Raw genomic sequence first — 12,949 nt, 5'->3', positions numbered from 1 at the left:
GAGTTATCAACCCTCACCAATTAACCAGTTGAGCTGAGGGCTCTCCCATTTCTAAGTGATCCCAAATGGAGCCGATCTAAGTCATTGTTCCTTTCAAGCTATGTACATCCATCACAGGAAAGGAGGAACTAGATCAAACCAGTGACTTGAAAATTGACTGGCTTGGAAAAGCAGCAATTAGTAAAAGGTGCACACCTAGGAGAACCATCCAGAGTTGTCTGAGCTTGCCTCCCAGGTGACGCCCCAGATGAGGTTTGGTAGTTAACCTCATCTGGAAGGGAGGGAAAGGTAATCAGGAGCTGAGTTTTAAGAGTGGGGTAGCTCAATCGTGCCTTTATTTTGCTGAGCCCCATGCTAGGTATTGGGGTACAGGGAGAAGACAAGAGAATTACACACAAACCCTTTCCTGGGAGAGTTGATGTTCCAATTTGGAAGACTGGTCATTTACCTGGGAACTAAACAGTGAAGCACAGATGCTAGGAGTCCAAAGGCTTAGGTTCTAGTTCGTACTTCGCTACTCAGTGGCCTCGGGCCTGTCAGTCCACTTTTCTCTGGCCATTTTGAGATGGAGTTGTAATTCCTGCCCTGTCTTCACAGGTTTGTTAGGAGGATCAAATGATAGACTGGAGATACCACATTAAAAGCATATGAGGGATTAGTCCTCTCATGGTTTCCTGCTGCTCCCTGGCTCTGGGTTGTCCAAACCAAGCCTCATTATCTCTGAGCTAAAGTTAGACAGGAAGGTTAATATTCTTAAGTTTAAAGCTCAGAGAATCCTAAGAAGTTGAGAGTCATTTCCTCTTCAAGTTGCTTTCCCATGAGTCTTTGGGTCCGTTGTTCCTGCAATGACTGTGTCATGACTTTTCCTTAAGCATCCAGGATCCAGGCAAGGTAAAAGGCAGAAGAATCTGTGGATTATCTTGTTTGGGAACTCTCAAGAATTCTGTTTTTATTAGTTGGGGTAAGAACCAAGGTCTTGTACAGATACATGCTTTCTGGAAATCTTGAGACTGATAATTTTCTCAAAAAATTGCAGAGGCTGTTTGCAGTTCTCAAGTTCTATGGCCTATGAGTGTCTGTCCTGCTTGCCCTGACTGAGGGTTGGGGCATAGTGGGGGCAGGCGGGTAAGGGAGGCTAACTGTGGGGAGAGGTGTTGATATTTCCTTAGTGACCCCGCTTCCTAGCAATGCACTGCCCAGAGACATTCCATGACACAGTGATGGACGTAGATCCCACTCCCTCATGCATAAATTCATTCAACGGATCCTGAACACACATCTGGTTACTGTGCCACACAACGGAGATGGAAAGATGTAAAAGATGGGGTTTCAGCCCTCTAAAACTTTTGAGAATAGGGGCTGAGGTGGCAGGGCACGACTTAGGTAAAGGAAACAGCTATGAGCAAAGGCCCAGGTGGTTTGGATGACCGTTCATTTGAGAGGCTTCCATTAGGTATGACAGCCTTGGAAAATGCATCTCTGAAAAATACCCAGGTAGAAGTTTGAATAATTATTTTGTATGTGTTTGGAACGAGCATCATATTCCTTCTGCGATTTGGCACCTAAAAAGAAAATGATGAATATAGGGAAGGCTTGGGCAATGAAGCATTTTCATTTTCATTGATTTTTCTGCGGTGAGCCTCTCCCTCCCACCCCCATTCTGCTGAAAGCAATAATGCTAAATGGTAGATCAATGGCTTTGCCAGTAAAACATCAAAGTTCTACTGGGGTCGTTAGCTGGATGAAATGTCAGTTCAATCCTGATTCAGTAGTTGTAGAAAATATGTAGGTTTGGGACGTGGTTCAAAGTGATTCGCTAAGTGTTTTGTTAATAAAAAATAAAGGGAGGAAACTGTGTTCAGGAAAAAAAAGCCTATCTGGGGTTGATTCTGGGTTCTAGAAACACCCCCATTTAATTTTCTGTTCCAAATTCTGTAAAGGCCATCAAGTCGTCATGGTTTTAAACAGGCCGTATCTAAATCTAGTGATGCTTGCAATGGACTTCTGGTTAAATAGCCTAGCTTAGGGGAAGCAAATCGAATGAGATGTCCCCATCCGAGAAAATCAATGGTAAGGAAAAGAGAATAAAGAGCTAAAGGGAAAAATACTTAATTTTTTTAAAAGATCTTATTTATTTAGTTGTCAGAGAGAGCACAAGCACGGGGAGCGGCAGGCAGAGGCAGAGGGAGAAGCAGGCTCCCCGCGGAGCAGGGAGCCTGATGCGGGGCCCGATCCCAGGACCCTGGGATCATGACCTGAGCCGAAGGCAGACGCTTAGCCGACTGAGCCGCCCAGGTGTCCTGAAAAATACTTATTTTAATTTAAAACCACCTGTTTAAAAGATAGGAATGGTGCAGGGTTTCAGAGAGTTGCCATCTCCATCTCCTCACTCCTGTGTACAGCGGGTTGGAGTCTGAGCCTGGAAGATTAACTTCAGTAGAAAACTATACAATGTGGCAGTAGAAATTAGTCCTGCCCATGGCCAAGAGCAATTCCATGTGTGAGGCACTACAGACACCATTTTATTTATCTAAATTCAGTATGTTTGGATTAGTCAGAGGCCAGACGGTCTCTTGTTCACATTTATACAGATGAGTCAGCTGAGGTTTGGGTGGGTGAGGGTACTTGCCTAAACACACCCAGAGTAAAGCCGCAGAGAGTGGTCTGTGTGGATCCAGCGCTGTGCTCTTCACTGCTGCCTCCAAAGGGTTTTATGCCTAAGTTAAGACAAGCAAGGTGAGGTGGTAAGTACTGAAATTCAGATTATTATCTCTATGTAACACGAGGCTTAGGACAAGCTGTGAGCAGTAAGACGAATGAGGAGATCCAGATCCTCGGTTTCCCACGGGACCCCTCCCACAGAGATGTTTCATAAACAGCTAAGACTCAGTATGTCCCCAAATAACGGTATCATTGCCCCTTTCTCCTCCTCCCTCCATCCCAGAAAACCTGCCCCTCCCCTGTTTATCTTGGGATAAGCCCAGCTGTCCAAGTCAGAAACCTGGGAGCCATCACCGCCTGTGCCCTCTTCCTCATGCCCCCTATTCGTTTGGCCACCAAGTCCCATCGATTCTACTTCCTTGAGACCTTTTGATTCTGCCTCCTCCTCTCCCTTGGTTCGGGCACCCCCAGAGTGCGAGCCAACCGTCTAAAGCATTAAAAATGACCACCATCCTTCCCCTACTTAAATTCCTTCCTTGGTCCTCCTTGCCATCTGTGTAAAATACATGAACTACAAAGCCCTCCAAGCTGTAGCTTCTGCAGCTCTCTGGCCTCATCTCCCACTACTCCCCCCACGCCACTTCAGACATTACTTGGGCATTTCTGGTGCCTAGTGCTGTGCCAGGCACACAGAAGGGGTGAAAGATGAGTAAAGATTTCAGCATTGCATAGCACACCCCTTCCAAAATGGGCTTCCCCGACCAATGAGGGACGCAGGCCAATTCAGACCCTCCAGAAATTTTGGGTCACCCACACCCAGAGATATAAATGCCCAAACGTGACTCCTGAAGGAAAGGAAAGATACAGCATTGATAAAACAAAGGTTGTAAAAAGAATAAATAACAACTTAATCTCAAAGTAGCTAAAGGTTCTATTTTTCCCTTAAAACTGGGCTTCAAATGTATAAACTGTGTCTTTAGTCATTTAGCGTTTGCTTCCATTTGGCTGTCTTAATAAAGGCGTATTTTAAGACACAATGCAGAAATTCATGGTCACGAATCTGGGGAGGGAGGCAGACGGAAGAGGAAGAGATGCCGCTAGAATCTTAATGGCCCGGTGCCTGGCAGGTCCTTGAACCTGAAGTGCTCTACTCCCACCTGGCGGTACAATCGGAAAACGGTCACAGGAAGTTCATAAAGCTTTCAAAACTGAGCGCCCAGCACGGTAGTCTACGAAATGACAGTAGGGAGTGGCTGCTGATTGTGACGGGTTTCAACTTCCCCTGCAGCATTTTTACTCTGTGTCATTGCCTTACAGTCAAACCGTCTAAGCCCTTTTGCAGCATCCAAGGAGTCCCAGAAACTGGCCATCCGATATCTCTTTCCTGCCTCTCTGTGCTTGGGACACCTTCCCCTGTGTACTACTGGTATAGACTCGAAGGTGGAGACATCATCCCAGTGAAAGAAAACTTCAGTAAGTCCAGCCCACTGCAGCCCCTGGCGAGGCCTGGTGTGTGTGGTTGGCTGACGGATGGCATGTGTGTGTGGCTGGTTGCTCGTCTTCAGAGCTCAGTCTTCTGGGAAGGGGAGGGAAAAAGCAGATCTCCTAGCAAGGTGACTGTGGTCTGGTCTTACCCCCAACCTCTAGTAGTCAAGCCTGTTTCTGGCTCACCATAATAGAGGTGGTGGATTTGGAGGGAAGAGGCATGGTCCCAGGGGGACCACCTTTGGAAGAGTCCTGAGGGGTCTAGCGGGACCTTGGACAGCTCAAGAAAGGGAGGCCAATGTGAGGGAGTGGGTGGGCACGGAGTGATTCGGCTATGACGACATGATCTGTACCGTCCCTAAGAGATTTCAAAGTCTATATCCTGTTTTTGACAGACCCAGCCACTGGGACTTTGGTTATTGGAAATCTGACCAGTTTTGAACAAGGTTATTACCAGTGCACGGCTAGCAACAACCTTGGCAACAGTTCCTGCGAAATTGATCTAACTTCTTCCCGTGAGTTGATCATCCCACTTTAACGCACTTTCTCCTTAAGTCAAGTATCCTGCGCCTGCCAACCAAGTGAATTAATTAGGATCCCTGCTTAGTCCTTCCTGCCTCTCTGGTGATTTTGGTGGTTTATTTATAGGTTGATATGCTGAATTATTATCATCCTAATATCTAAACGCCTACATGATACTTAATATGTGCCATACACTGCCCCAAAGCATTTACAAAACTTTTATCCCTCACAAAATTTCTAAAAAGTAGGTATTACTATTTAATAAATAAAACAGCAGCCCCATGGATAGTAACAGGCTGGATTTTCTTTGTGATGCTGTTGGTGAATCCAGGGGAAACCGGCAATCTATGTTGAACATGGAGCTCACAGACTTTCCAGTTCTTCTGCAATTTGTTAAGATCTGCCTCTAATAATAGTAGTAATAATAACACTTGTACCTACAACCACAGTAGCTAATATTTGTGGAGCACAAATTATGTGCCAGGCATGTGGCCAGGTGCGGTGAGCATTATCTCACTCAATCCTCCAACCACCCTGTCTAGGAGGCACAATATATTGTTAGCCTCATTTTGCTGAAAAGGAAACTGAAACTCAAGGAGATAAGTGACTTTCCCAAGGTTATCCAGGTAGTGACTAGCAGGGCCAGGATGCCTTATTTTTTCTAAAGATTTCATTTATTTGTCAGAGAGAGGGAGGGAGAGAGCACAAGCAGGGGGAGCGGCAGGCAGAGGGAGATGCAGGCTCCCCGCTGAGCTAGGAGCCCATTGTGGGGCTGAGCCCAAGGCAGATGCTTAACTGACGGAGCCACCCAGGCGCCCCTTGCCACACCTTTGAATGATCCCTTAATAACACTTAGGATCATGTCATCTATTCATTATTCCTAACTCACTTTGAATCTGTGACTAATACATACTGTATCCAGGTGGCCAGTTCCCTTGGACCATCGCTCTCCTAGGAAGCTAAGCTTTCTTCCTTTCACTTGTCCTGAATCAAACATTTTCCAATTCCAGGCTGCTTCTTCATTCACCTAATTTCTGTTCAAAGGTGAAGAGATGTCTTTTGGGTCTTCGTCTGTGGTCTCATTCTCCCCCTAGTCCCTTGATCATTTCTGCTGTCTCTCTCTGTATCTTCCCCAGTCCCATTTTGCCTTTCCAGTAGTTATACTGTACCTGTAGAGACTCAGGAGTTGTATTTGAGCCTTGCTTCCGCCCAAATACTCTTTTTAAATGATGCTGGCATTTGGTTGCCTGCTTGCCTGCCTGCCTGCCTCCCTCCCTCCCTCCCTTCCCGCCTGCTTCCCTGTCTCCCTCCTTCAAACCTTAATTTGATATCTACTATATGCCAGGAACTATCACAGATGATGCAGATACAGAGATTAATAAGGTCTATGTCTTACACTCAAGGAACTCACAGTTTAGCTAGAGGGACAAACAGTAAAATGTGTTAAATGCTAGAATAGCCATCTGTACAGGATCTCTAGGACCCTAAAGAAGAAACAATTAATTATGTTTATAAAGCCAGGGCCAGCTGTATTGACAAAGTGCTCTTTGAGCTGGATCTTGAAAGGATTTGCAAAGCCTGTTTATCTATAAAACAGGGATGAAGGTGAAAGGCAGCTGACGGATGATGACACTACAGCAGCAGGCTTAGGAGGGCAACCAGTCCATGCTGAGGGAGGAGGATGGAGGGTTCCAGAAGGGATGTCTCCAAGGGAAAAAACCATAAGAAACCAATAGATCATCTGATGCGTTATCTGAGGAATATTCTACTATTGACATTGCTTAGAATTGCCAAATTTTTGGTTTTTTGATTTTTTTTTAAGATTTTATTTATTTATTTGACAGAGAGACACAGCGAGAGAGGGAACACAAGCAGGGGGAGTGGGAAAGGGAGAAGCAGGCTTCCCACTGAGCAGGGAGCCCGACGTGGGGCTCGATCCCAGGACCCTGGGATCATGACCTGAGCCGAAGGCAGTTGCTTAACCAACTGAGCCATCCAGGCACCCCCAAAATTGGAAAGTTAAAACAAGCACAATAGAAACATGGGGGCAAATACCAGATGATTTAAAAAAAAAAAAAAAAGAGTTAAGAGTGGTTGCCTCTAGAGAATGGGACACAAAGACGGGGAGGAGAGGGGACGGGGACTGCTGCGTCTTTGCTAGAAGTCTAGTAGACTTTCCAAATCGTGCACACAGATTCCTTTAATCATAAAAAGTTGAAAGAATGACCAGGCAACTCAACTAGCCTCTCATCTCAAAATATAAAATGTCCAGCCTTATTTGAAGGGAGGCAGGTGGGGATGGGCCCACCGGAACTCAGGCAAGGTCTCCCAGGGACAGCGGAAGGTCTGGTGCTCAGCTGGATCATTGCATATTCGCTGAGTTTTTCCAAAGACTGATCGGATAGACCAGATGCCTGTTTATGGAAATGGGCATATCCTTTTCCAGTGGCCAGAATGCCTGAGGCTCCTTGGTGAGCATGGCATCCGAGGGAGAGGTTTATAGGGACCTACTTCACCTATGCTCCGCATAAGCCTAGTGAAATGTCCCTGCCTGTATCAGAAGTCCTTTCTCTGGTTACCAGATTGTAGCTCTGTGGGGTCTCTTTCATTGATCAAGCAGAGGCCCGTTGAAGACTCACTTCCCTCAGGCCTGTTTTGAAAGTGAGCCCCGTGCCCCCCTCCCCCAAGCTGGCATATGTCTTCTTTATGTGTATCAGTGTGAATGGGTGAGCGCCACAGTTGAGCCAGGGTGAGTCCAACTGGCAAGAGTTCTAGGGGTTTCCAGCCTATACAAGTCATTTCCCCCACCATATGAGGGCTCCAGATATCCCACACTGGTCACAAATGCACACGTGTGGGGCAGACAGTATGTTCCACTTTACCAACCAGCTGCTTGTTTCTTCTAGATCCGGAAGTTGGAATCATTGTTGGGGCGCTGGTGGGTACCCTAGTGGGTGCTGCCATTATCATCTCTGTTGTGTGCTTCGCAAGGAGCAAGGCAAAGGCCAAGGCAAAGGGGAAGGAGAGGAAGAGAAATTCAAAAACCAGCACAGAACTCGAGTAAGATCTTACTTTGTTGTCTTTACTTGAACGCTGACATTTGTCGGGCGCAGCTCTATCCACCAGCTCTTCCTCAGCGCCCCCTTTAGACCAACATATCAGAGGTGTCTTTCCACTCCCCTCACTGCTTCTAGAAACGACGGGTGGCGGCAGCTACCAGCTCCTGACCACCATGTGCCAGGCTCTGCTCTAAGCTCTAAGTCTCTCAACTCCTTTAACCAGCTTTGGGACCCTAGTTTTTCTCTCTCGGACTCTCATTCTCTGGTCGAGACCTAACCTCTCTGGTCAGGAGCGAAGACGAACGCGTGGTGTGACAGTGAGTCAGAATCTCAGACATCACAGAGGTCCTGAACAGATTGGAACCTGTGGTCACTGAAGCTACAGAGCCTAGGGCTCCGCGTGAAATGCTGAACCCTAACTCGTTCTTCCCTGGGCCTTCTTCCTGCAGACCAATGACAAAGATAAACCAGAGCACAGAGCTCGAGGCAATGCCAGCCGAACACGTTCTCCAACTAGAAGCCACTCTGCCACCTTCTGGCCAGGAGAATGACCCCGATACCGTCCTGGGGCCAGATCACGAGCCTACCCCCGAGCCCGCCCCACAGCCTGTCCCGGTGCCTGAGCTCGAGATGGAGCTGGAGCCCGAGCCCAAGCCCGAGCTGGAGTCTGAGCCCGAGCCTGGGATTGTAATGGAGCCCTTGTGTGACAGGGAAAAGGGAGTGAATCGGCCATAGGCTGCTAGCCTAAGTACAGCGTTCATCAGTAAGGAACCCATTACTGGCATTTGGAGTTGCCCTAATCAATCTCCCACCACGTCCCTCTCTTCTGACCTGCCCTCTTCTAACAAGGTGCTCCTACCATCGATCCAAAATAAACAGGTCAAGATAAATGCACGGGTTCCTGCGTCCTTACACTAACACGCAAGCATGACTAATGACAAAGCAAGTGATTCCTAATTCGGTTGAAAGCGTTTTACAGCAATATCTCCATTGTACTTTGGAAAATCTTCTTTCTCTGTTTTCAGCTACTCTGTTACATTCCGCATGCACACATGACAAGGTGGCATTAATTGGATTCAATGTTACTCCTAAGATCAGTTGGTCAGGGCTTCCCTAATTCATTTTCACATTGGCCACGAAGACAAGAATTTGCCAGCATTCTCTCAGAGATTGGGGGGGGGGGAATCCCCAAAAATCCCAGAGGAGAATATGTAAAGGGTACATATTAAAATGGGTACCTATTTAAAATATTAAAATTAAAATTATCATATTAGATTTCCCAAGGAACCACCCTGCCATAGAGTTTGCTTGAGCATAGCAAAATTCTTAAATGACCTAATTTTTAAATGCAAGATAATGTACAAGCAAACAATTCCAAATAACATGTTCCTTCGGTGACCACAAAATGTTGATATCATGGGTGATGTACAATTTAGCTTTTAATGAGATGTTATCACTATGTCTGATGCTGTCTACTTTAGAAGGGCCAGAATAGGTAAGTGTTCTAAATGAACACTTAAGATCTGTTTTAGATAATCTGAACTAATCATTTAATCTGTTTCACTGGTGAGATATTCCACATTAATACATACCATTCTTGTATAAATGCTAAATATTAACTAACATGCTAGAATGTTTTTCCCATTGATCATATTTTCCCCACATTCCACCTTGAAGAAATTTATAGGTAGACTTTTTCATTTGTGTAATCAGATTTTAAATTGTATTTTGAGGCTCAATAAATACTCAATAAAATCGTATTTGAATGATCCTAAGGTAAATCTCTTATTAACATTATTGACATATACTTCACATACAATAAAGCACACCCATTTCAAGTGTACCATTTGATGAGTTTTGACAGACGTATACGCCCATGAAACCACCCGTTTAAATAGAGCATTTCCATCAATCCAAAGTGTTTCCTGTGCCCCTCTGGGCAATCCCACCGTCACTCCGGCCCTAGGCAACCACTGATTTGCTTTCTGTCATTAGAGATTAGCTTTGCCTTTTCTTGACCTATGTCTAAATGCGATCATACAGTCTACTTGTTTTGTGTCTGACTCCAAGGTGAATCTTTTTTAAATGAAGTAATGACTCTCTAACTTATCACATCCCGATTTTCATGTAGGGGATTTTCTTAAGCTGCGAAGCCCTTTATATAGAGAACATACCTATACACTAATTGAGGTAGAGCCTTTATTGGTTTTAAGGCAGACTGAACTTAACATTTACACTTCTGGAGCCATGGAGAGAAATAACAAGTTTTACGTAGGTAATTTCTTTGATGTGTCGATTTTTTGCCAATTGTAGGGACTTTTTGGAGCATCTATAATTCCATTCACATTAAATACAATATTATGATACACATTGTCTGATGGGTCCAGTAAGCACCATGATGAAGGTTTTGAGAATGATCTAATGATGAAGGTTTTGAGAATGATCTAATATTTAAAGATTAAAAACTAAACACCAGCAGTGTAAAAATCTCAATCACCAGAACACCAAAGTAGCTGGAATTCACTTTTCTCTTCCACTTTTATAATAGAGGCGGAACACAAGAAGAGAGACTAATATATAATACTCAATAGCTGTACCCCCAAATTTCTGATGGATCAGTGCTGAGCAGGAAGGAAGTCACTCTTGGTGATCTTACAGAACTCTGTCCTGATTAGCACTGTTCTGGTCAAAATACTGATGAATAGTTGGATTTAGTGGTTTTCAACTTTTTTTGAGGTCAAGGATCACCTTGAAAATCTGTTGAAAACTCTGGCCCCCTCTCCATAAGAAAAACGCTTATATACACAAAGTGTCATGTACAGTTTTAGGTAAATTACAGACTCCCTGAATCCAAGATTAAGAACTAGTGACTTAGATAAAAACACAGAAGGGACACTTAACAAATGTGTGGATGCCTTCCTCCTGGGGAGAATGATTACTATGTTGTAGGACTCAAAATGATCTCGACAGCCTGGAAGCTAAGCCGAAATCAGACAGGAATGGAAGGGAAAGTCCAGATTTAAAAATATAGAGTACATGTTGCCCATGAAGAAACCTTAGCTGGGCAAGGCTGGGAAGTAGGCGAGGTTAATCTGAAGTGGTATCTTCGGATCTCTCCTTTCAGTGCCCTTCCTGGCCATCTGGCGTCTTAGTTTCCAAACACCCAGGATTCTCATGCACCTACTAGCTCAGTGACCCACTCAGCTCTGCATCCCTCAGGCATAAGTCATTGCTCAGGACCTACCTCTACCCTTGCAACCACTTTATTTATTTTTTACAGATTTTATCTATTTATTTGAGAGAGAGAATGCACGCGAGTGAGGGGGGGAAGGGGCAGAGGGAAAGAATCTTCAAGCAGACTCCCCGCTGAGCACAGAGCCTGGATGTGGGGCTCAATGTCAGGACCCTGAGCTCATGACCTGAGCCGAAATCAAGAGTTGGACACTCAACGGACTGGGCCCTCCAGCCCCCCAACCTTGGCCCCATTTTAAAAAGCAGTTGTTGTGTGACCTGTTCTTGTCTAGTGACCATGATGTTTTAACATCCGGTGATGTCATTTGGATTGATAATGAGCGAGCTCTCTTTTGAGTATTTTACCTTTTGAAAGGGGACTCTTGAACACAGGGAATTCCTTAATCCAAAGAGTCTAAATGGTGGGATTTCAAGCACCGGAACAATCCCGAGGGGAGCTATTGCTGGGAAAAGGAGTCTTCTCACATCAAACCATGTGGGTTTTCAGCTACGCTACCTACTTGTAAGGCCACTCGGGGTGAGTGCGAGTTTCATCTCGGTCGCCTCAGTCTTCTATTAGCATATCCATAATACACCATGTATTTGTTTGTGATAAATCCTGAGACCCTGTAAAATATGAAAGCGTAACAAAATTTTCACTGAAGTTTACTTGGGCAGAAAAGTGGGCTCATGTTAAAGAGCTTTCCAGCAAGGGAACCAAGCAAAGGTGGATCAGAAAATAAGTAATAGAAGAGATCATTACCCACACATTCTGATTGAACTTCAAATTATTTCAGCGTAATTCTCATTCAGAGAGGGTACTACCGGATTTATTTTGCCGTAGAGAGTTAAAATTTAAGTGGGTGGTCCCAATGAAATCCCAGGTTTCTTAACCATTCACTCTTCTCACTACCCAAAAAGATTTCCAGGAACTTCCCTCAGCTCTTTGTTTCTGTACTTAGCAACGTCAATATGGGATATGCTAAAGTCAACAGAACAGCTTTTTGGCTGTAGGTATTTATTCTCCTCAAATTCATCTGTTTATTCCGTCATCCGTTGGGTATTAATGGATTGAACGGCTGCTATGAACCAGGTACTGTGGCCGGTGACACAATGATGAGCAGAATTAGAGCTACCTCTTGTCCCCGAGGAGTTTACAGCCTCGCTAACTATGACAATTTCTTGCATGTTATCAACAGTAGTGTACTGACAGCAGGTGAGGAAGGCTGGAATTTGTACTGCACAGGGGAGGGCCTCCAAATTATAGGCCTCCTTTCTCTGTGAGAAAAAGGGACTAAAACATAGTGATTCTTGACCAATAGCTAAGAAATCACGTGCACTGATATCTCCAATGGCCTTCAGAGTACCAGGTGACCTCTACCCCCAATACACACTGGGAAGTTCCTATTTGCAGCTCTTACCCTGGCCTTTGTGTAACTCGGGCTCGATGAGCTTTCAGTAAGAAAAGCTAGAAGAGCTAGGAGGGGGCTTTGGGAGAATAGCACTCAACCTTTTTCAACTGCAGCATACGTTGAGGGTCATAACACACACAATGGCCCACTCCTAACTCTGATGGGGTGGAGGGGGGAGATAATAAGAGAGTTACCTTCTTAGTTGGGGAGACAGGAAGGGGTAAACGTTTAAAAAGTTGCGTCATTCCTATGTATCCCCACCCAATCCCCAGAGGAGACTCCCTGAGTGAGAGAAAATAATCTATCTGCCTGAGATTATACCGAGTCAACTAGATCCCAGTGTAATGCTCTTTCAACAGCAACAAATTAATATCAGTGAAACAAACCCAAAGCTGTAGTAATAAAAGATTGTTTTACAATGTCTATGTGCTGGAAAACAGGTCAGAGGGTCTCATGAAAGCTTCAAACCAATCAATAGTCAATAATCTTGTCTTTGAAGCTTTGGTTTCAACAAAACAAAACAAAGGCTTAGAGATGTTACCGAAGGTTCCAGGAAACCAAAAACAAACCAGCAAAGTA

At 44.9% G+C, this 12,949-nt stretch overlaps 1 protein-coding gene across 3 annotated transcripts in view; it reads left to right on the top strand.

The window, feature by feature from the left end:
* The window catches only part of VSIG1 (V-set and immunoglobulin domain containing 1), a 42,208-nt gene extending 33,286 nt beyond the window's left edge, over positions 1 to 8,922 (top strand). For all 3 annotated transcript variants that reach the window (XM_081808438.1, XM_006749336.3, XM_081808439.1), the window contains 4 exons: positions 3,979 to 4,134; positions 4,542 to 4,661; positions 7,575 to 7,728; positions 8,177 to 8,922. In XM_081808438.1, coding sequence (XP_081664564.1) covers positions 3,979 to 4,134; positions 4,542 to 4,661; positions 7,575 to 7,728; positions 8,177 to 8,462 — 716 coding nt within the window. In that variant the 3' untranslated portion in view covers positions 8,463 to 8,922. The remainder of the gene's footprint in view (positions 1 to 3,978; positions 4,135 to 4,541; positions 4,662 to 7,574; positions 7,729 to 8,176) is intronic.
* Positions 8,923 to 12,949: the final 4,027 nt, after the last annotated feature.

The sequence above is a fragment of the Leptonychotes weddellii genome, chromosome X (genome assembly GCF_054177405.1).
Source record: "Leptonychotes weddellii isolate Sample4059 chromosome X, ASM5417740v2, whole genome shotgun sequence".
In the NCBI taxonomy this organism is placed as follows: domain Eukaryota; kingdom Metazoa; phylum Chordata; class Mammalia; order Carnivora; family Phocidae; genus Leptonychotes; species Leptonychotes weddellii.
The sequence above is the reverse complement of the archived record's forward strand: the minus strand, read 5'-3'. Positions and strand labels throughout refer to the sequence as shown.